Consider the following 24,856-nt stretch of genomic DNA (forward strand, 5'->3'; position numbering starts at 1 on the left):
TCAATGAACAGCATCAAACTTTATTGTCCATAATCAAGCCAAACAATGCACTTGTCAAATAACTAAAGACTATTTTAGCAACCAACAAAAAAACACAAACATTAAACTTATCAGGAAAGCAAGGTAGACTTCAAATTGAATATCCTAAAACCTAGCTCACAGGCGGGAAATCTTTTCCTGGACAAAACAAACAACAAAGAACAAAGAAAATGTACAGCCCAGGAACAGGCCCTTCGGCATCCAAGCCTGAGCCGATCCAAATCTACTGTCTAAACCTGTCGCCCAATCCCTAAGCATTTGTATCCCTTTGCTCCCCATCCACTCATGGATCTATCCAGATGCATCTTAAACGAAACTACCGTGCCTGCGTCTACCACCTCTGCTGGTAACGTGTTCCAAATGCCCAGCACCCTCTGTGTGAAGTACTTGCCGCGTGTATCCTCTTTAAACTTTCCACCTTTCACCATAAAAGCATGACCTCTCGTTATTGAATCCTTCACCCTGGGAAAAAAAGCTTGTCTCTATCCACCCTGTCTATACCCTTCATGATTTTGTAAACTTCAATCAGGTCCCCCCTCAATCTCCTTTTTTCTAATGAAAATAAACCTAACCTACTCAACCCCTCTTCATAGCTAGCACCTTCCATACCAGGCAATAAGCTCGTAAACCTTCTCTGCACCCTCTCTAAAGCTTCCACATCCTTTTGGTAATGTGGCGACCAGAACTGTACACAGTATTCCAAATCCGGCCGAACCAACGTCTTATACAATTTTAACATGTCTTCCCAGCTCTTATACTCAATACTCCATCCAATGAAGGCAAGCATACTATATGCCTTCTTGACCACTCTATCCACCTGTGCAGCAACCTTCAGAGTACAATGGACCTGCACTCCCAGATCTCTCTGCCCATCAACTTTTCCCAAGGCTCTTCCATTCATTGTATAATTCGTTCTAGAATTAGTCTTACCTAAATGCATCACCTCACATTTGTCTGGATTGAAATCCATCTGCCACTTTTCCACCCAACTCTCCAGTCTATCTATATCCTCCTGTATTCTCTGACAGTCCCTTATGCTTTCTGCTACTCCACCAATCTTCATGTCATTTGCAAACTTGCTGATCATACCAACAGTGCCGTCTTCCAGATCATTTATGTATATTACAAACAACAGTGGCCCCAACATTGACCCCTGTGGAACACCACTGGTCACCTTTCTCCATTTCGAGAAACTCCCTTCAATTACTACTCTCTGTCTCCTGTTGCTCAACCAGTTCTTTATCCACCTGGCTAGAACACCCTGCACACCATGTGACTTCACTTTCTCCATTAGTCTACCATCGGAAACCTTATCAAACGCCTTACTAAAGTCCATGTATATGACATCAACAGCCCTTCCTTCATCTATCAACTTGATCACTTCCTCGAAGAACTCTATTAAGGTGATAAGGCACAATCTCCCCCACACAAAACCATGTTGCCGATCACTGATAAGCTCATTCTTTCCAAAATATAAATAGATCCTATCCCTCAGTACCCTCTCCAGCAACTTCCCCACCACTGACGTCAGGCTCATTGGTCTGTAGTTACCCGGAATATCCCTACTACCCTTCTCGTACAGTAAAAACACCTCCAGTTTTCATATTAGCAGATATCCCTGCTAACTGCCCCCGGAAATTATCCTCATTTTGATCATTTTGAATCCCTGTGAGGCCGTCTCCAATCCGATGGCCATAGTGTACCTAGAGAACCCAAAAATTGGACACTTGAGGCCCTCATTTTATATCTTCTTAGTTACAAGTTGGTATTGAAATCTATTTTGTTCATAACGTGGTCATCTTCAATTAGATTGTATGTGACCATGTGCATACATTGTTTTTTTACTTGAATACAATGGAGTGTTTTAGAATGTTCACTTTATCTGAAACATGAACAACCCTTTATTCATGAGTAGCCCTACTGTTTGAGTCTCCAGGGTAACGCGGTTGACGACACACTGGATGTGTTCTGCCTAGGGCTTTCCTACAGTCTGTTTTTACAATTTGATAAAAAAAAGAAATGTAATCAGTAGAAATTAATTTTATAAAGGCAGCCTTTATTGGCTACTGATTACTAATTGCAGATCCTTCAATTACAGCATAATTAAGGTCCTTTTTCGAAACAATTGACCGTTGTTGATCAGGTTGCTACATATAATTCTAGTTTGTTGGTGTTCCATATTCATTACTATGGTAGTATGGCAGCACAAAATTATTTTTTGTTTTGTTAGCTAAGCAGAATGCATATGTTCATTAAAAAAACTTTTAAATGACCGAAATCAAGCAAAACAAATATTTAACTTAAAATTCCAAAATCCAAGATTACTTACACAATCTTAAATTTTGTAGCAGCTCTCAGCTGCATGGCCTATATCTCACAATTTGGTGATACCCATAAATTGTGACATTGTTCTTCTCAGTCCAAGTTGGTTTTCTAAAGATGGATAAGATTGGACCTAGACAATCCTTGTGAAACATCTGCTTACCATTTATCTGAGTGACTACCTTTAACCACTGCTCTCTGTTTTCTGGTTTGCACTTAGTTATGTGAAATACCTATTACTTTTCCCCTGACTCAACATTCTCTCGCCTTAGTCACAGTCCTAAAACGCAAAAGGTTGCCAAAGGAAATCAGCTGCCTCACTGCATGAGTTAATTTTGATTTCTAAGTTTTGCACCTCCAAACCGTGGAGTGAGTGTGCTGTTTTCCTGCATGAAATCAGCCAAACTGTATTTAAAGGGGCAGTACCACAATGGAAATTGGACGTGTTCAGGATCCTGATTTAATCATGCTATGCTGGAATTACAGCAAGGTGCAGTCCAGAGCAAGAGGACTTAATTTTCTCCAACAATGGAAGAAGAAATCTGCCGTTCTCACTAAGATAGTATAGTTGGAGAAAGCTAAGGAAGGTGAGCAATAAAACAGCATTGTGTCCATGTCATAGATGCAATGTAGAAAGCAGTCTAATGGCTTAAGTAGGTTGAGAAAAAAATGGTACACTTGTTGATTCACATAGATCGTATTCTCTAAGCTTTCCTTCCTTTTGGTTTAATTTGCAAAGTGTTCTCCATCACACAAATCTTCACACTCACTTAACTTGAGGAAGCATCCAGCCTTAGTTTTCTGCATGATTCAACACCTCCTCATTCTCCCAGACACCAGCGTCAGGCATCTCATTCCTTATGTAGTGTGATGCATGTACCTCATTGTCATCCTCACTGAATGTAATACATCCATTTAACAAATGCTTCACCTTCACTCTGCTTTTTCACCCACTCCTTGTGGAGAGCTGCGCAAAATGCACAGCAAGTGAAATGGAATTGTAGGTGGGGTGCCATAAACAAGACAGCTCACAGATGCAGAAGTGGACTCTATGGAAATAAATCACTTATCTGTATCCCTCTCAGTCAGAGTTAGAGAGTGGCAGACCTCCCAATTAAGCATATGCTGCCTCCATTTTAAAAATGACTAATCGATGAAGAGATTGAGTATGGTGATAATTAGAGTTGTTGACATTGCTTCAACTTAATCACCTCCCCATAAAGAAAATGAGAAAGTAAGAAATAGGAGACACTACCTCCTGAGTGTTATCCACTATTCAAGAGGATTTCTGCTGAACTTTGACCTCAATGCTATTTTCTCACGAAATTCCCAATGTCTTGTTTCCATTACAGTGCAAAATCTATCTACCTCAGCCTTGAGTACACTCTATATTGAACACTTGGGATAAAGAATTCTTGTTATAATTGAACAGAGCTTCGGTACTAAAACCAGTCTGACTCCAGGGTAAGAGACTGACAGACTCTAAACAAGACCTCACACCTAAAATACATTGGCTGACCTGTAATGTCACCTCTTTTATCTTGATAAAACCTTAAATTATCTCGGGGCAGTGATTTTCAAGAAATTCTAGGATTTACATATCAATGAATCGAAACCTGCACCTCCATTCTAACTGATTAAAGAATTAACAGTAATCCAGGTTTGCTCAATATATTTGCAGCAGTTGTGTGACCCTTTGATCTTTTACTTATAAGTTCTGTCTCCAATGCATCCTCTCTCACTAGCTACCTGAAGAAGGAGTGAGGCTTTGAAAGCTTGTGGTTTCAAATAAACCTGTTGGTCTATAATCCGGTGTCATGTGAATTTTGACTTTGTCCACCCCAGTCCAATGTTGGCACCACAGCATAAAATGGTTGGCATGGGCAGGCAGATGAGAATGAGATGGCCATCTTTTTCAGAAAGACTCTGTTGAATAGGCAAGAAGGCAGTGTGCACTTTTGGAGGGAGGATGGTGTGCTCTGTGTGTATCGCCCACACAAGTTATTTCCTCTCCTCGATTCCCACCAGTCGTGCCTTCAAAGACTCATCCACGATTCCCCTCCCAAAGTCCCCAATCTCTGTTGTGCCTGAAAAGGTTGGAATGACCTTAAATCAATATCCATTGTTCTTTTCCCCAACCTAGAAATAACACCAGTGAGATGAGGCACTGTTTGCCTGTCTCTCGCCTGCTTCCGACTGACCACAGTGAATTATAATTTTAGGACAGCTGTGTTCCACATCACACGATGCAGCACTGAATTTTCCTTCTGGGGTTGGACAAGCAATATACAGAGTCGAAGAGTGTGGCACTGGAAAAGCACAGCCGGTCAGGCAGCACCCGAGGAGCAGAAGAACCGACATTTTGGGCATAAGCCCTTCATCAGGAATGAGGGGGTGGCTGATGAAGAACGTATGCTCGAAACGTCAATTCTCCTGCTCCTCGGATGCTGCCTGACCAGCTGTGCTTTTACAGCACCACAGTCTTTGACTCTGATCTCCAGCATCTGCAGTCCTCACTTCCTCCAAGCAGCATGTAGTCATCCCTCCTGCAAATTTAAGCCCTGGTCTCTTCTAATGTCCTCAGAGAGGTAAGGCAAAGGTAAATCAAATATTGCCTTATCTAAAAGCATGTTTGCCTTGGAGTAATATTTAAACTGCAGTTTGTGGATTTCTGTGCAAAATCAAACTCAAAGTATCATATTTTTAAGGATGAGAAGAGAAGGCTTTAAAAAAGACATGGGGGCAATTTTGTTTTACACAGGGAATTGTTCAGGTGTGGAATGAACTACGAGAGGAAGTGGTGAACAGTTACAACATTTGAAAGACATTTAGCTAAATACATGAAACAGAAATGTTTGGAGGGAGAAGGGCCAAGCGCAAGCTGACCATGACCTCAAACTGAACTAGTCCCACCTGCTTGCGCTTGGCCCTTCTATTACTAATCTATTCATTCCTGTTTTACAACAGCTGTCTTTGCACTGGCCAACCAAAGTTATAGAGTTACAGATTCAGACAGCACAGAAACAGACCAATCAGGCCAGTGCAAAGACAGCATAAACCTAATAGCTACCTTCATCAGCTCCACAATAATTACCCAATCAATCTGGATGCTCAGCAACATCCACTTTTTTCTCCACTGATTGGAGTGAAATATGTTGCTGATTGTGCTGTGTGGCTGTTCAGATAAATGATTAGAAAAATCCTGTCACTTTCATTCTTTTGATTGGAAAGTGTCAAGATGTAATTTTCAATGTTACTGTCTGGGCAGTAACTTAGTAGGACAGAGCACTAGCTGTTGTAAAACAGGAACAAATAGATTAGCACACGGGGAAGAAGTTGAAAATGACCCTAGGGTCTCCAGTGCTGGGAATCTACAATTGTGTCAGGGTGCAAAGGAAATAGGTATTAGGGCCCTGCATATCATTTTTTAGCATTCTAAAAATACACCGTTCAATGTTATGAATCATATCAGCTGAACATAACATTCTTTGCTTATTACTTCATTAGAGTGAAAAGAGCACATGTCTCAACTACATATGCAAATAAAAAGGCATCGTATGAGCAATATAGTTTCACGAGAGGTTGGTGCCATGTTGCAGTGCGCATTAAATAAAGGATTGATTTCTTTAATGTATTTCAGCAGTTGGATTTCACCAATGTATGAAGTCAAGTTTGTTCAATGCCACAATGTCTCTTAATTACATGAAGAGTATTCTTGAAGACTACTTCCTTCGAAGCACTGGCATCGACCACAACACACGCTGGATTCTCCATTCTTCTGTAAGTTGCTTCCACCCTATTGTGCAAGAGATTATAAATGTGGTAAAAAAGGTTCTTGGTATAAGCCACACAGTTTGTTTCAAGAGCTACATTTCTGTGACAAGTAAGTAACCAGAAGTGCTAGCCTTTGTTTCTTCTTCCGTACTTGGAGTTAGTATCTAAGTGACTACAGCATGTGACACCTACTGAGTCTCAATAAAGATTGTTGGGGCTCTGAGGATCAGAGAGTCATAGAGATGTACAGCATGGAAACAGACCTTTTAGTCCAACTCGTCCATGCCAACTAGATACCCCAACTAAATTAATCTTGCCCCTTTGGCTCATATCCCTCTAAACCCCTCCTATTCATTTACCCATCCAGATGCTTTTTAAATGCTGTAATTGTACCAGCCTCCACCACTTCCTCTGGCAGCTCAGTTCCATATATGTACCATCCTTTACATGAAAATATTCTCCCTTAGGTCCCTTTTAAATTTTTCCACTCTCACCCTAAACCTATGCCCTCTAATTCTGGACTCCTCCAACCCAGGGGAAAAGACTTTGTTTATTTACCCCATTCATGCACCTCATGGTTTTAAAAACCTCTGTAAGGTCACCCCTCAGCCTCCAATGCTCCAGGGAAAACAGCCCCAGTCTGTTCAGCCTCTCCCGATAGATCAAACCCTCCAACCCTGGCAACATCCTTGTAAATCTTTTCTCAACTCTTTCAAGTTTCACACCATCCTTCCTGTAGGAGGGACACCAAAATTACACACTACATTCCAAAAATGGCCTAACCAATGTCCTGTACAGCCACAACATAACCTCCCAACTCCAATACTCAATGCTCTGGCCAATAAAGGAAAACATACCAAAGCTTCTTCACTATCCTATCTACCTGAGACCCCACTCTCAAGGAACTATGAACCTGCACTCCAAGGTGTCTTTAGCCAGCAACGATCCCCAGGAACTTACCATTACATATATAAGTCTTCCTGGGTTTAGCGCAGACCATATATGCAGAGTGCACTTGCCGAAAGGCATTAGAAACAAAATTATTTGGCATAGACGCAATGAACTGCTTCCTTCTTTGCTGTATAATTTTATGATTAGCTAGTCCATAGTTTTCAGTGTGAACTGTTCCTTTGTATATACAATCTCCTATGGCACTGCTCACAGATGCCTGAAATCCAGTTTTTCATTTTGTCCAATAGAATAGATACAGTTTCCCACTGATATCCAGCTGCTATTGTTGGAGTTGAGGGTCCAGCACCAATCCATCGTTTCAGGTTTTCCCATGCTGAGTTACTTGTCTACACAGCACTCCCAATTGTAGAAACATTTCAATGAGGAAGCAAGCACACCAAAATGGATCTCCTTTCTCTGATCATTATTCTAAAAGGCTTTCTTTATACTAAATTAATATCCAGCTTTTTGGTTGACTTCATTGAGGTTAGTCAATAAATGGAATAAGTGCTGTCAATTTAGACAAAAATATCTGTCAAAATATTTGTCAGTATATCTAATCTCTAAAATGTTATAATTATTACAACAATTATTTAACTTAACAATATCCTAACACTGTACAAAACTGGAAGATAAACAGGAACTAAAGGAACTGGGGCAGGGAGAGAGTCAGAGAAGCAGAAGATGCAAACTTCTGGACAAGAAAATATGAAAGTGTTCAAAAACAAAAACACAAATCATGAAATACTGGAACTTCTTGTTGATCACTGATGAATTAAAACCCAAAGAGCAATTACGTTTCTTAGGGGGAAAAGTGATGGGTTTTAGGGAGGGATGTGAACAGCCAGATGAAGCACTTAGCTTTCAAGAAAATAAGTTGGAAGATGCTTCCCTGCCTCCTTATTCCTTATTTTCAAGTGAAAACTATCTTACTTTTGTCGAAATATACTGTTTGCTTCCAGCTCGATTTCTTCCCTTGTTCTCATCTCTCCTCTTTGTTCTAGACGACGGACTCTCTCCTCTGCATCAACTGTGAGTAACAGCACCAAATCCGGTCGAATTAGATCCTGGGGCCACTGGTATAATTCATGATGATGTGGTGGTAGGTTCTCTAGTTTTCCACTGACTTCTGTTGCAATAGCATAGGCTGCAGTGCTATGCCAGAATCTAGAATATAACAAAATGTACTCAAAACCTTATGAAGACATACAGAATGTATAAACAGTGAATTAGGCTGTGATACCTCATGGAAACAAAACAATAGTTTACAAATGTCTAAACATACCAAAACCAGTCTTGTTTCTCAAATCAAAATTCTAAAAGGCCTACTTTACACTAAGTTTAGGTACAGCTTCCTTGTTGTCTTTCTCGAGGTTAGTCAGTAAAGGGAATAACTGCTGCCCATGTACACACAAAGAACGTAGGTTTCCACAGTAATATAGATTCTGTGGAGTCTGGGTAGCTCAGTTGGCTGCTTGGCTGATTCCGTGCCAACAGCACATGTTTGGTTCTCAATTTGGTTGGGGATAGATTCAGGACCTACCTCATTGAGCAAACTAAAGTTGAGTCTATGATGCTGTGAGTTGGATCCAATATTGGGCAGGGAACCGAAGAAGGATTCTTTAATTTAAGGGTCACTTATAATTACAGAGATAAGCAAGATGTGTGAGCACAATCCCCTTGTGGAACCATTAGTCACAGTCTGCTAGTTTGAGTCTGTGTACCCACTATTTTATTTTCAATCTCCTACCTATTAATCAATTCATTTACATAGGTCAACAGGTTGTTTCCAATCCCACTAACTTGCAATTTTGTTAAACCTCTTAAGTGGAACCATATTGATTTTTTTTCTAAAAGTGAGAATGTGGGCATCTGGGAGGTAGGACAAATGGCTGAAGAAGCTGTACAAAATGGCTTCTGCATTGTTAAACTGCACTGAACCATACAGAAATAAGAAACCACAGACTGATGTAGATCCGATTAATTGCAGAAGTAACGGCTTAACCCTAACCACTTGGCAGGACAAATACAATTTGTTTACAAGAAATCATGGTAGGCTAAGGCAAAAATGCACGAGGGCCTCGTGCAATTTGATTGATTGTTACTATGCGATCATGCTCCATGTCTGACTATGAACGGTGTATATAAACCCTAAGCAAACTCTGCAAGTCGTCGGATTCTTTTGGTGGTCTAGGAGTACTCATACTTCTGGGCTGATCAGAGTCTACCAACCCAACCGTATCAAAAAATAAATGATTGCTCATGTGATTGACAAAGAGTCGTTTGCAGGTGTATTTATTGACCAATCGCGGAACCAAGAGACACCACACACACACCCCCCCCCCCGCCCCCCCCGATCCAGATCTTCAAAACACACATCAGTAACATCCACAAACACTCACTTCACCTCCAAGTTACTTACATCAGAAACTTCCATTAGAATCATTTGAGATGACTGATCATTCATACTGACTTCCTCTGATCAGTTCATGTTTATCTGTCATTCGGTCCTCCTTAAAATACACTTCTGAAACTTCCCCACAACAGATGTTAGATTAACGGAATAAAACAGTTACAACAGAGAATGAGGGCATTGGGCCCACCAAGTCCATGCTAACTTGCTGCAAATGAAGTAGGTAATCACTCTTCCCTCACTTTCTGCCGTAACCTTGCAATTTTTCTTAACTTTTGAGTACTTGAGCTAACTCCCTTCAGAAAGCAATGATTGAATCTACTCCCACCACCCTTTCATGCAGTGCAATGCAGATCAACACAACTTGCTGCATAAAACATTCCTCATGTTGCATTTGACTCTTTTGCCTTAAATCACCTTCAATTTGTATTTTCTGATTCAAGATTCTTATGCCAATAGACACAGTTTGTCTCCAACTATGCTGTCATAATCCCTTGGTATTTTAAAGATTTCTTAATAAAAAACAAGCCAACCATTTATCTTCTTACGTTCCTACATTATTGAGAAATATTGGCAATTTTCCAAGGCGAGGGCCAAATTCTGGAATGAGTGTTCTGGAAGATCACAATTAGAGATCTTTCAATTTCCTCATTCATTCTTAATATCCTGTAATGGAAGTTATAAAAGCCTTGAGATGTGTCTGTCTTTCATCTTATTGGTTCCTCCATGATCATGTTTTATATATTAATACAGTGATTTTCTCAGCTTATTAGTGATTTATTTATACTTTTCCTCATATCTCCTTTTATTTTCATCCTCTATTGTGAAGACTCATACAAAGTACTTCGCAATTGTGTCCTGTCTTACTTTTAATCAAAGTATTCCCTGTGTGTGTCCTTAAACGCTCCAGAGAGATCATTTATCAGTTTTCCTATGAAATAGTGTCATGGGAGCTTTCACGTCCGTATTCCAAACGTTTCCCACTGTAACCCTATTTCAAGGCTTGAAAATTGTCACAATCCCTCAGAGTAGTGAGAGGGAGCAGAAGAAGTCATATGAAAGGGAAGGAGGGGGAAATAGGCATTTCTACCTCAGTGCTCATGACTCCAAGCGTGCAGTTTAACCTGGGGTTCCCCACTTTGGGAAACTCTGGCTTATTTCTTTGGTAGGCAGAATATCTTTTCAGATAGATGGGTTTTATACAGTTCCACACAGTATAATATTGGCTCTATTGGAAATCTTTTGTAAATGGAGCAAAGTCATTTGCACACTGCGCAAGCTTGATGCCAAAATAATGTTCAGCCAAGCTATTCCATGTGATAATGGATCCCCAATCAGATCATCGCTTACTGTGTATTGTGCTCACTCACAATTAGTTCGAAGGCATTAATTTTTGAAACTCAAGTTACCCTGAAAAGGTAAAAGGTGTCTCAATAATGTAAGCAGCAGGTGAAGCTAGCCATTTCACACTGCTGCTGGGCAGTAACAACTGAAATTATATTTTCCACTAACAAGAACTTACCATCAAGCCAAACAAATGTCCTGCCTACCACACAGAAGAGTAAAGTACGATGTGAATTTTGGTGTTTGTGCAATGTCAGCTACATAGGCTGCATGTCCCAAGGAATGGCAAATCATTGTAAACAACATGTCCTTCAATTCTTCCCAATAGGCAGACTACTGACTGAATTCAATCAGCCTGGACTTACAAAACTCAGAACACAGTATCTAAAATTAGAAGTGGTTCCTTGGTTGGACAGAACTAAACAACCAACACAAAATGCATCAAACATTACGTTTATAATTAATTTATGATTATCAGTCAGGTTTGCAATACAGCTCACACTTAGCAAAAGCTACACACATTGGTATATAGAGATCAGTACTCATAAGGAAATGTTCTTTGAATTGCTCGAGAATTGCTCTTTTTTTGTAATTAAACAAAAGCATGGTGGAATGATAGTTGCATTCTTCGTGGCAATGCTTCATCCAATCAGAGTTGCTTTACCAAATAAACTCATGCAATATAAATTCTGGCTTCCTGTGAAAATACATTCTTGTGCCTGCCCTGATAGAGCAAGGTGAAGAGTAGCAACAACAGAAACATGTTTCTTTTTCAGCAGTGCTCAAATTCTGTATCACCAAGCAACTACTTCATCGAAGCTTGCTGAAGCAAGCACATTTCTTGATTGCAGTAATATTGCAGTGATGTTCTAACAGAATGAGGTGTTTGAGTGGCTGTTCTCTTCTGTGACACAACATTAGGATTTTTGTTACCTTAATTGATGCATCAGCTAAAATGCCAGGGCTAGTTAGCAAAAACGGAATGGTGAGCCCAAGTGCAGTTGGTCAATATGAAGAGGGGCTGCACTATCCAGAACTAAATGTGGGAAATTGTGCAATTAGGTGCTGCCTCAAGGTTTGTTTTTCAATATGAAAGCAGCTTTAGGTTTGTGAATTTTAAGTAAAATCCCTTGGTTCCAGTTTAGAGTAATTTATCATCCTCATTGATTTCTTAAAGTTGCAGCATTTGCGTAACTGCACTAACGTTGGAAAAGGGAATTCATTATAAACTGCCTTACTACTTACTACAGCTGTAAAAATACTGTCAGTCAATTGTGCTTCAGAACTCAAGGAATTTAATATTGAAAATTGTACATACATTAGTTTTTAATTGGAAAAAGCGGCATGGTGGCACAGTGGTTAGCACTGCTGCCTCACAGTGTCAGAGACCCAGGTTCAACTCCTGCCTCAGGCGACTCTCTGTGTGGAGTTTGCACATTCTCCCCGTGTCTGCGTGGGTTTCCTCCGGGTGCTCCGGTTTCCTCCCACAATCCAAAAATGTGCAGGTCAGGTGAATTGGCCAGGCTAAATTGCCCGTAGTGTTAGGTGAAGGGGTAAATGTAGGGGAATAGGTCAGGGTGGATTGCACTTCGGTGGGTCGGTGTGGACTTGTTGGGCCGAAGGGCTTGTTTCCACACTGTAAAGTAATCTAATCTAATCTAATCTAACAAAAATATTATTAGACAGTGTTAGTTTTTCACTGGACACAACTGAAAGTTGCATACCAGTTGGGCATCCATGTCATAAAAGAAAGTTACATGCCACTGACCATTTTGGTCTACCAAAGAAAATTATATAACAACAGACCAAGTGAAGAAGCTGTGAATGCTATTCACCAATGGCTGCTAACCAAGTACTTCTAAAGGCTATACCTACCGATCCACAATTACCGGAGACTTTTCAGATTCTCTTGCTATGATGGAGCCAGTAATGTAATTGCCCAATGCATAAAAAGCCCGTCGTATAAGAGGTGGCTTTGCATCAAATGTTTTTCTCAAGTGGCTAATGCAGTCTGGTGGGGATTTTAGAAGCGTTGCTTGGAGGGAGTCTCTTAAAGCTTCAGTCAATGTACTTTTACCTATAGATAAATACAAAGCGCTAAAGGTTATGCCGTAATGCATTATCTAACAGATCCTTTTCATTGCTTATTGTTCATGTAAAGTGTACAGGATATTTGGTAACTAAAGTTTCACAACAATAAGAAAAGGAAATATTCTATTGAACATTCTACTTGCTCTTAATCTAATGATTAAATGTTTTCTAGTTAACTACAATGTATAGGTCAGAGGCCCCAAGTCAGATTGTCAATGTGATGTTATAGTTGTATATGATAGCTGTCACAAGTGGCTCCAGAAAGAAAACAGGTCAGCCTGGGTCCTCTCTATCTCCTAATCCCAGAAAGGGCATATTTTCTTATCACCCTGTTACAGAGATGCTACAACACATGTCTGGAGAAAGTGAGATTTGAATTCAGACTTAGTGGCCCAGCAGTAGGGCTGTTCTCACTATGCCACAAAAGCCCGTAAAGGTAGTGGGTGAGGAGTGAATGACATTCACTTGTGATGCCCTCTACCTCAGGGCAAGGAGGCCTGGGTTCAAGTCCCACCTGCTCCAGAAATATGCAATAATATCTCAGAACAGATTGATTCGAAATTAAATATAAAAGTGACTCTTGAGTGAGGTTCCCTAAGAAAATTCAGTATATTTTGAAGAACAGACTAGAAACTTTTTCTGCCCTCACCTGTATATTATGAGGAACTGAATGATCTCAGTGATCTGAAATGAATAACATTTCATCTACAATGTATTAATGATCTAAACTAAACAAAAAACATGATAAGGGTTCTCTTGTCCCTACCCCTGGACTGGGCAAACCCTGGGTTCAATTCCCACCTGCTCCAGTAGTGTGTAATAACATCTCTGAACAGGTTGACTTGAAAATAGGTTAAATTTTTAAAAAGCATGATGACTTAATTTACTAATTTGTTATTCTTAAGGAAATTATTTAAATCTATTTTATTGATTTAGTCACTCCACAACACTGCTAGGATAGTCAATATCGGTCTGATGAGATTTAAGACTTAAATTTCAGAAGGTTTAGTTACACTACATTAATGGAAGTAGCTCCTTAAATGGTTGACTGCCTGGTCTTCCCATTGGGTGCCTTGGGTGACTGTCTGTGTGGAGTTTGCACATTCTCCCCGTGTCTGCGTGGGTTTCCTCCGGATGCTCTGGTTTTCTCCCACAGTCCAAAGACGTGCAGGTCAGGTGAATTAGCCATGGTAAATTGCCCCATAGTGTTAGGCGCATTATTCAGAGGGAAAGGGGTCTGGGTGGGTTACTCTTCGGATGGTCGGTATGGAGGTGTTGGGCCGAAGGGCCAGTTTCCACACTGTAGGTAATCTAATAGTTTTAGGGATTTTAAGACAATACTAACTAACAAACTGAATCCACAGCATATATCACAATAAAAATAAATATGTAGTATTCCAGTATTCCAGTTGAGTAGAATATAAAAATCTTGATGTTTCTTACCTGTTGCATCGAGTCCTTCTATCACAATTACTGGATGTAGGCCCTTTCGAGGAGTCCTGTCATATTGATCCGCTAACTGCAGAATTTCCTTGGCTTTAGGAATTGTTTCAACACACTTTGGTGAATGAAAACGCAAACAAAACATTCAACTTAAGATGAGTTTTAAATAGTCTATAAATCATTGTTATTTTTCTCAACTTTTGGTATCTGAATGCTAATGCCTAACCTCCATTATCTTTTTCAATATAATGTTTAGCATAAAAAGACGCATTAATCAATCATTAAAAAAATTATGCTTTTACCGAACCCTTTAAAGGAGCCCATTATCTTTTGTTGGTGGAGTCCACAGTAAATCCTACTGCATGACACAGGGCTCAGAAAGCTAACTGTGTGACACTCCCCAAACTGCAGAGGTATTGCTAGCCAACAAGCCATCTGACCATACCCATAGATTGATACTGGAGGCTGCCCTTGACTTACTGTACCGGGACCCTCTGGCTGAAAAATGCTTCCCCAGACTTGACTGCGTTCCCTTAGTCTTTGAAACATGGCCACTTGGTCAAAGCTCATTCACTGTACCTGCCACATGTGCAGCAGGCACCTGGAGCAGATGTGAGATTGCAGTAGGATTGCACCATTCAGTATCATGTCCATCTCTTTAACTGATGACTGCTGACTGGCTTTTTGTCTGCACTAAACTCCAAGGCAAGAGAAAAGTACTGTAAATCTTTAAGGTGCTGCTGACGATTCAAAGTACTAAAACCAAAGACAAGAAAAGGCATTGCACAGCATGGCAAGGGAGGGATGCTGTGAGCATCAAGTTAGCATCCGGGACCCAGGCACTTTTCAGCTCATAGCTCCAACAATTTACTCAGTAGAAATTCTATGGTGATTGTGATAAAAAGAACTTCAGATGCTGAAGTATCTCAGCAAGTCTGGCAGTAATTCTGGAGTTAAGGTTTCGAGTCCAGTGACCTTCCTTCAGGACTCTGGTGACTGTGTTTTCCTGAGTGTTTCTGGGATATTGATGGTATGGTCTATATTAAAGACTGATGCAAAATATTTGTTCACAGATCTTCCATTCCTTATTTTACATTACTAATTTTCCATGGTCTTTTCTTTTTAAAATATTTATAAAAATTCCTAATGTTCTGTTCCTATCTGAATTTATATTTCTGTCTAGCTTTTTCATACCTTAATTTTTCCCTCCTTATTAATTTTTTTGTTATGCTTTCTTGTTTGTTATATTCTGTCCAATCTTACCTGCCACTAGTCTTTGGAAAATGATATGCATTTCTTTTTAAGTTTAATACTGTTTTTAATATTTCTAGTTAACTATGGTTGGTGGGTGTGTCCCTCTGAATTTTTCTTACTCTTTGAAATGTAACAATTCTGTATATTCTGAAATATTTCTTTAAGTGTCTTGCACTGCATCTCTATTAAAATATCCTTCGGCCTAGTTTGCCAATTCACTTTAGCCAGCTGTTTCCATGTCTTAATAACTGCCCTATTTAATTTTTTTAAAAATATAGTCTCGGACCCACTCCTCTCTCCCCCAAAATGAATGTAAAATTCAAACATTTCATGATTGCTGCTACATAGGAGCACCTTTACCTTTAATTAATTAATCCTATTTCATTGCACAATGCCAGGTGCAGTCCAGCTTGCTGCCAGGTTATCTCTAGAAGATGTTGTACTCAAAAACTAAATATGATGGAAACATTCCATGAACTCCTCATCGAGGCTACCTTTGTCCATTTGACTTTTTTTGATCAATATGTAGATTAAAATCTCTCATGAATTTAGTCATAACTTTCTGATAAAATCTAATGGAAGGGGAATGGTTGAGGGTAGAATTGAGGCAGAAATAGGTTGGACTTGGCTGAGGGCCCTGCTGAACAAAGAGACCACGGAGTTCAGGTTCATAGCTCCTTGAAAGTGGAGTCGCAGTTAGATAGGATAGTGAAGAAGGCGTTTGGTATTCTTTCCTTTATTGGTCAGAGTATTGAGTACAGGAGTTGGGAGGTCATGTTGCGGACATTGGTTAGGCCACTGTTGGAATATTCTGTCCAATTCTGGTCTCCTTCCTATTGGAAAGATGTTGTGAAACTTGAAAGGGTTCAGAAAAGATTTACAAGGATGTTGCCAGGGTTGGAGAATCTGAGCTACAGGGAGAGGCTGAACAGGCTGGGGCTGTTTTCCCTGGAGCATCGGAGGCTGAGGGGTGACCTTATAGAGGTTTATAAAATTATGAGGGGCATGGATAGGATAAATAGACAAAGTCTTTTCCCTTGGCTTGGGGAGTCAAGAACTAGAGGGCATAGGTTTAGGGTGAGGGGGAAAGATATAAAAGAGACATAAGGGGCAACTTTTTCACGCAGAGGGTGGCATGGTGGCACAGTGGTTAGCACTGCTGCCTCACAGCGCCAGAGACCCGGGTTCAATTCCCGCCTCAGGCGACTGACTGTGTGGAGTTTGCATGTTCTCCCCGTGTCTGCGTGGGTTTCCTCCGGGTGCTCCGGTTTCCTCCCACAGTCCAAAAATGTGCAGGCCAGGTAAATTGGCCATGCTAAAATTGCCCGTAGTGTTAGGTAAGGAGTAAATGTAGTGGTATGGGTGGGTTGCGCTTCGGCGGGGCGGTGTGGACTTGTTGGGCCGAAGGGCCTGTTTCCCCACTGTAATAATCTAATCTAATCTAATCAAGGGTGTATGGAATGAGCTGCCAGACGATGTCGTGGAGGCTGGTACAATTGCAACATTTAAGAGGCATTTGGATGGGCATATGAATAGGAAGGGTTTGGAGGGATATGGGCTGGGCACTGGCAGGTGGGACTAGATTGGGTTGGGATATCTGGTCGGCATGGACGGGTTGGACCGAAGGGTCTGTTTCCATGCTGTAATCTCTATGACTCTATGTATTGGACAAAAAACCGAGGGTGAAGGCCCAAGTAGGCCAGGAACAAGGAATTTCCCACATAACTCACAAAAAGAAAGGCAGAGTGGGGATCCAGGTGGGTACTTTTAGCCACACCTTTGACAACAATATCACTTAAGTCTGGAGAAACAGACCCTGGTGAAAACAGAGATTTATCAATATATTGAAAGGTGACTTGATTTAACCTAGTCTAAGCATTGGGAGTTTTTAAGTGGTATTGGTATCTAAACGCAATGAGTCAATTAGATTCTATAGAGATTATAGAAAAGTAAATGCAGTGACGAACATAAATTCATTTTCAATTTCATTGTTAGAAGTTTGTATTGACAGATTTGGCAGAGTTTTGTTCCTTACTATGGTTTATATTGAAGGGCTAATGACAAGTAGTATCACTATCAAGAGATGAGAAGCAATCAGTTCTTGTTACAACAAATGAGTTATATCAATGGTGAATCACACCATTTAGCTCTAAAAAATTCTCCAGCTACTTTCCAAAGATGATAAACCAGCTTCAAACCGAACCTAATTATATCATGTATTGGATGATGTATTGAAATATAGCAATACCTGAGAAGAACAAGTAAAATGATTTAACTTATAACATAAAGATTGTTAATTTTGCTGGTAAAGATAAAGTCACTGCTGATGCACTATCAAGAGTAAAATGATATGGAATAGTTTGGAGATTAAATGGATGAAAAGAAATTGTCTCAATTGAGTGAAATGAGTGAATGAATGTAAACAATTTTTTAAAAGTATCATTTTACATACTTGTTTTCATTGAAATGAAACACATTTAGAAATGGTATTTTATCTGTCGCAGGGTGGAGGCATCTTGCTATATAGTTATGTATATGGACAATGTGAGCGAACTGGAAGAGAGGGGTTTATTTTGTCATTTTCTCAATTCAAAGAATGTAATTTCTTACAATTAGAGTCATAGAGATGTACAGCACTGAAACAGACCTTTTGGTCCAACTTCACCATGCCAACCAGATATCCCAACCAAGCTAGTCCCACCTATCAGCACCTGGCCCATATCCCTCCAAACCCTTCCTATTCATATACTCAGCCAAGTCCCTTTTAAATGTTGCAACTGTACCAGCCCCCACCACTTCTACTGGCAGCTCATTCCATACCCGTACCACCCTCTGTGTGAAAAGGTTGCCCCTTAGGTCTCTTTTATATCTTTCCCCTCTCACCCTAAACTTATGCCCTCTAGTTCTTGACTCCCCCACCCCAGGGAAAAGACTTTGTGTATTTATCCCATCCATGCCCCTCATGATTTTATAAACCTCTATAAACCTCAGCCTCTGACACTCCAAGGAAAATAGCCCTAGCCTGTTCAGCCTCTCCCCATAGCTCAAAGCCTCCAACCCTGGCAACATCCTTGTAAATCTTTTCTGAACCCTTTCAAGTTTCACAACATCTTTCCAATAGGAAGGAGACAAGAATTGCACACAATATTCCCACAGTGGCCTACCCAATGTTCTGTACAGCCACAACATGACCTCCCAACTCCTGTACTCAGTACTCTCATCAATAAAGGAAAGAATACCAAACACCTTCTTCACTATCCTATCTACATGAGATTCCACTTTCAAGGAGCTATAGACCTGTACTCCAAAGTCTCTTTGTTAGCAACACTCCCTAGGAGCTTACCATTAAGTCCTGCTAAGATTTGCTTTCCCAAAATGCAGCACCTCACATTTACCTAAATTAAACTCCACCTGCCACTCCTCAGCCCATTGGCCCATCTGATCAAGATCCCATTCTAATCGGAGGTAACCTTCTTCGCTGACTACTACACCTTCAATTTTGGTGTCATGTGCAAACTTACTAACTATACCACTTATGCTCACATCCAAATCGTTTATATAAATGATGAAAAGTAGTGGACCCAGCACCGATCCTTGTGGCATTCCACTGGTCACAGGCCTCCAGTCTGAAAAATAACCCTCCACCACCGCCTTCTGTCTTCTACCTTTGAGCCAGTTCTGTATCTAAATGGCTAGTTCTGCCTGTATTCCATGAGATCTAACCTTGCTAACCAGTCTCCCATTGGGAACCATGTCGAACACGTTACTGATGTCCAAATAGATAACATCTACCTCATCAATCCTCTTTGTTACTTCTTCAAAAAACTCAATCACGTTTGTGAGACATGATTTCCCAAGCACAAAGCCATGATGACTATCCCTAATCAGTCCTTGCCTTTCCAAATACATGTACATCCTGTCCCTCAGGATTCCCTCTAACAACTTGCCCACCACCGACGACAGGCTCACTGGTCTACAGGTTCCTGGTTTGTCCTTACCACCTTTCTTAAACAGTGGCACCACGTTAGCCAACCTCCAGTCTTCCGCCTCCTCACTTGTGACTATCGATGATACAAATATCTCAGTAAAAGGCCCAGCAATCACTCCCCTAGCTTCCCACAGAGTTCTAGGTACATCTGATCAGGTCCTGGGGATTTATCCACTTTTATGCATTTGAAGACATCCAGCACTTTGTCCTCTGTAATCTGGACATTTTTCAAGATATCACCATCTATTTCCCTACATTCCATATCTTCCATGTGCTTTTCCACAGTAAGTACTGATGCAAAATACTCATTTAGTATCTCCCCCATCTCCTGCGGCTCCACACAAAGGCCGCCTTGCTGATCTTTGAGAGGGCCCATTCTCTCCCTAGTTACCCTTTTGTCCTTACTCTATTTGTAAAAACCCTTTGGAATCTCCTTAATTCTATTTGCCAAAGCTATCTCATGTCCCCTTTTTGCCCTCCTGACTTCCCTCTTAAGTATAGTCCTACTGCATTTATATCTTCTAAGGATTCACTTGATCTATCCTGTCCATACCTGACATATGCTTCCTTCTTTTTCTTAACCAAACGCTCAATTTCTTTAGTCATCCAGCATTCCCTATACCTACCAGCCTTTCACCCTAACAGGAATATACTGTCTCTGGACTCTCGTTATCTCATTTCTGAAGGCTTCCCATTTTCCAGCCGTCCCTTTACCTGCGAACATCTGTCCCCAATCATCTTTTGAAAGTTCTTGCGTAATACCATAAAAATTGGCCTTTCTCCAATTTAATACTTCAACTGTGTCATCAATCTACAGCTACAGCAATTCAGTATTGTCAACAGCACATTCATGGACCTATTAAGATAATTAAGTTATCTTTTGATTACAAATGTTTGACCATGACAGTGGTTTATTTCTCTTTTTGTCTTCATATCTGCAAAGACTTGTTCACATGTGTGTTTGTATGTGGGATTAAATGGGATATAATTTTAATTATGGTTCATAGCTTAGACGTTAATGAGTAGCTGCTGTTTACTTTAAGATTCATTTTTGTTCATAATAAATGAATTATTTTGAGTTTGTTAAAGAAACCTGGTGATGTTCCAGTTATCTTTGTTAACAGTTATATAACAAAAAAAAAGCTATTTTTATCATTGAGTCCCAAGTATTATGCTCCGGGTGAGACTGATGAGTCTTGGGGCTTGGTGATCAGCACATACTTTCTGTCACATTTCTGGCATTGTCTCTGTCTGTGCACAAATGCATGTCTGACTGTGGGCATGGGCATGTTTGTCTTTGTCCATGCATGTCTGACTCTCTATTGATTTGCCCTTTGCTGTACTTGTGGGTCTATATCTGGGTGAATGCGAGAGTCCTTGTGTGTATGTATGTTTGTTTCTGAGACAATGAGAAAGCTTAGGATCAAGTAATGGGCAGAGTGAATTAAAAGCTGATGGGGATTTGCCTTTGCATGGCATTTAGCAGTTTTATCGTCTTTGAGCTTTTATCATTTTATGTGTTTTGTGTATTTATTTTATGGCTTTAGTTGCTTTAATAATTTTATTGTTCTTTTTTTCTCACGCACGTACAGGGAAAGATTTTTGCAGTAAATGAAAATTTTAAAAATTTGGATGTTACTTAAGCAAATAATTTTCTTGTTTTTTTTAATGCATTGGGTTGCTGAATGTAGTCCACATCTGTGAGCATATTCCAAGCCTCCCAGTGTGGTGTGAATGAAAGCAGTGTGGTTGCTTGTTTACTGCAGATGGGCAGTCAATTAATTGGTCTTTTAGTGACAATTTTACCAAGCAGTTAGCAGCAGAATGTGCCAAGTCAACATCACCACCAATTCTCCCATTTCCCACTTCATCCCACAAACACCCACTTCCCGCTTCCAGGGAAGATTGTGAGCTGTGTCCGGAAAGCCGCCCTAGAATATAGAACTCATGGGCCAAGGAGGGACTCATCAATGGGCAGTGAGTGGGCACCCAAATACTTCAATGTCACCATCACTGGAGGATTCCCATTATAAATTCCCCAGGTGTCCTTCACTAAGGCACAAAGCAAAGGTTCTCTCTCCCTCTCCTTGCAGCCTTAGCAGCTGTCATTTGTCAGTCTCAATGAAACTGCAGCCCTTCTTTGGCCAGTGGGCCCACCAGTTTGTTCTGGTTTGTTCCACCAGTGCTGGTAAAATTAGTGACACGTTCCAGTGTCCACTTGTAGGGACAGCATGTTGCACATTGGCTGAATGAGGCAATGGATGCAGAGTAGAATCACTCTGCATGAAATGAGTCAGAGACATAAGTTTGGGATTTGACACTGTTGCCTGGCTTAATTAGAGTCATAGAGTCATAGAGATATACAGCATGGAAACAGACCCTTCGGTCCAACTTGTCCATGCCGACCAGATATCCCAACCCAATCTAGTCCCACCTGCCAGCACCCGGCCCATATCCCTCCAAACCCTTCCTATTCATATACCCATCCAAATGCCTCTTAAATGTTGCAATTGTACCAGCCTCCACCACTTCCTCTGGCAGCTTACAATTTAGAAAATAATGGAATTAATTAATCCCTGCATGCCGAGACTTCATCCTGGAGCCTTAAAGGAAAGTAGCAAACATAAAACCTCTATTCAAGAAGGGAGGTAGCTAGCAAAATAAAAATCTATAGGCGAGTGACCTTGAATTCTCTCATAGGAAAGTGTTAGAATCAATCATTGAGGAGGTTATAACTGGGTACTTGAGTAGGTCTTGTAGCACAGTGGTAGTGTTCCTATCTCTGGTCCTGAAGACCTGATGCAAAGTCCCACCTGTTGCAGAGGTGTGTCATAGCACATCCGATTCCAAATATCTAACTGGACACTTGGAAAAACTCAAGGTGTTGTTTTGTGAAAGGAAAATCATGTTTCATCAGTTTATTGGAATTGTTTGAAGAAGTAAATGAAATATGGATAAGGAGGAGCCTTGGATTATCACAAGGCTTTTGACAAGGCTCTACATGAAAGAACTACTGAACAAAGCAGGAGCTTGTGGAGTAGGAGATAACATATTAGCATGGATAGAAGATTTCCTGGCTTACAGAAAACAGATTACACATAAGTAGGTCTTTTTCAGATTGGCCAGATATGACAAGTGAGGTCTCATAAGGGTCTGTGCTAGGTCTTTAAAAATGTCGTGGGTATGATACTGGAAAAGCACAGCAGGTCAGGCAGCATCCAAAGAGCAGGAGAATTGACGTTTTGGGCAAATTCCTTCATCAGGGCAAAAGCCGTTCATTACCCTTTACTGATGAAGGGCTTTTGCCCAAAACATTGATCCTGCTGCATCTCGGATGCTGCCTGACCTGCTGTGCTTTTCCAGCACCACTCTCCTGACTCTAATCTCCAACATCTGCAGTCCCCACTTTTGCTTTTTAAAATATGTTTCAATAACTTAGATGAGGGGATTAAGGCATGGTAGTCAAATTTGAAAAGTGCATTAAGATAGGTAGGAAAGGACATTGTGAAGCTGACATAACAAAGATGCAGACTGATAGATAGGTTCAGTGAGTGGGCAAATTCTGGCAAATGGAGCATCAGATGGGAAAATTTGAAGTTGTTCACTTTGGCAGGAAGAGAAAAAATATATTATCAATTGAGTTAATGAGCTGAATGGCCTACACTGGTCCTAATTTATGTGTTTCTCATGTAACCAATGTACAAGTGGCGTCTTAGTGTTCTCCAATGTATCTTATTAAATACAGCTCCCTTAAAGAATCATGGGGGGGCCGTGGGGACGGGGGATGAGATTCGGCTTACCTCTTTCAAAACGCAGTAAGCATCTTCGTACTGGAAGAATATAACTGAGTTTTTGATGTTCAACACCGAGGGATGGAGCTCTGGTCTTGCGGCCAGAGAGAGACAGTTCCTGGAGATCTCCCTGTCCTGCCCATCAGTGAGGAGCCGGAGTCTCTGCCAGATTCTGCCAGCACCATCCCTGGTGTAGCTGCACAGAGTGGTCTGCCCGCTCTCACGGACCAGATGCTGCAGGACACGCTCCGTGCCCTCGTGATGGCGATCGTCCTGCACCAGGAATCCCTTGATCAGGGATCCCGGTTTGCCGGGGGAGAACGCCATCAGCTCCATAACGCGGCACCGCGGGGGTAGCCCGCTGAGCTCAGCCCGCAGCCGGGCATAGGACTCGGCGCCTTCAATCCTGTTCTCGGAGGCGACGCAGACCGAGTAGCTCTCGCCGCGGCTGAGCACCTGGTGCAGGCGGGAGCTCTCGTCCCAGGGCCCCTCCGGGGACGGGCTCAGGGCGAAGTAAAGCGGCTCCGAGTTGTTGCAGCACTCGATCGCAAAGAGCCTCTCGGCCCATTCCCTGTAGAGCGCCGAGCCCAGTGCCTGAGCCATCTGAAAGCTGCAGCGAACATTCATGGCACCGCCCGAGTCCACTCCTCCCCCTTTTGTTTTAGAGGGCACTTCCTCGGACCGAAACCGCTGCCTCTGCAGAAGCGAAACGCAGCCCTCGGTAAACAAAACACCGCATCGGGAAACTGAAAGCGAAGCCGATCGGCAAATCGCAAGGAAACGAAAACCATCCCCTTTTCGCGGGCTCTTCAACTACTGCTTTCCAGAAATGGGGATTGCTGCTTTTCAACTGTAAACAAACACCCCAGCAACCAGCTCAGGGTCATTGTGTTCGTTCAGTTTTTTTTTCCCCGGGGTCGCAGCAAAAGAAAATCTAACGAGGAACGTAAAGGTAGACAGTAAAAGCTTTCTGCTGGGCATGTAACGGGATACAAAAGGATAGACGTGGACGCATGCCAGGTGCGGTTGGGAGCCTTTATAGTGGAGATCAGGGAAACAGCAGAGAAACAAACGGTTACTTTGTGTGTGTGTGTGTTCACAAAAGATACAGAACATTTCCTAGAAACACCACTTATAGAGTCATAGGGATGTACAGCACGGAAACAGACCCTTCGGTCCAACCCCGTCCATGCCGACCAGATATCGCAACCCAATCTAGTCCCACCTGCCAGCACCCAGCCCACATCCCTCCAAACCCTTCCTATTCATATACCCATCCAAATGCCTCTTAAATGTTGCAATTGTACCAGCCTCCACCACTTCCTCTGGCAGCTCATTCCATACATGTACCACCCTCTGCGTGAAAAGGTTGCCCCTTAGGTCTCTTTTATATCTTTCCCCTCTCACCCTAAACCTATGCCCTCTAGTTCTTGACTCCCCGACCCC

The 24,856-nt window shown here is 41.4% G+C and overlaps 1 protein-coding gene across 1 annotated transcript; it reads right to left on the reverse strand.

The window, feature by feature from the left end:
• Positions 1-24,447, reverse strand: cmpk2 (cytidine monophosphate (UMP-CMP) kinase 2, mitochondrial). The gene is made up of 5 exons (XM_072561213.1): positions 23,420-24,447; positions 14,378-14,492; positions 12,719-12,920; positions 8,020-8,253; positions 1-6,157 (listed from the first exon to the last, which is right to left on the reverse strand). The coding sequence occupies exons 1-5, from the start codon at positions 24,035-24,037 to the stop codon at positions 6,028-6,030; spliced, it is 1,299 nt and encodes a 432-aa protein (XP_072417314.1). The 5' UTR covers positions 24,038-24,447; the 3' UTR covers positions 1-6,027.
• Between the last annotated feature and the right edge of the window lie 409 nt (positions 24,448-24,856).

Source organism: Chiloscyllium punctatum, chromosome 3 (assembly GCF_047496795.1).
Source record: "Chiloscyllium punctatum isolate Juve2018m chromosome 3, sChiPun1.3, whole genome shotgun sequence".
Lineage (NCBI taxonomy): Eukaryota > Metazoa > Chordata > Chondrichthyes > Orectolobiformes > Hemiscylliidae > Chiloscyllium > Chiloscyllium punctatum.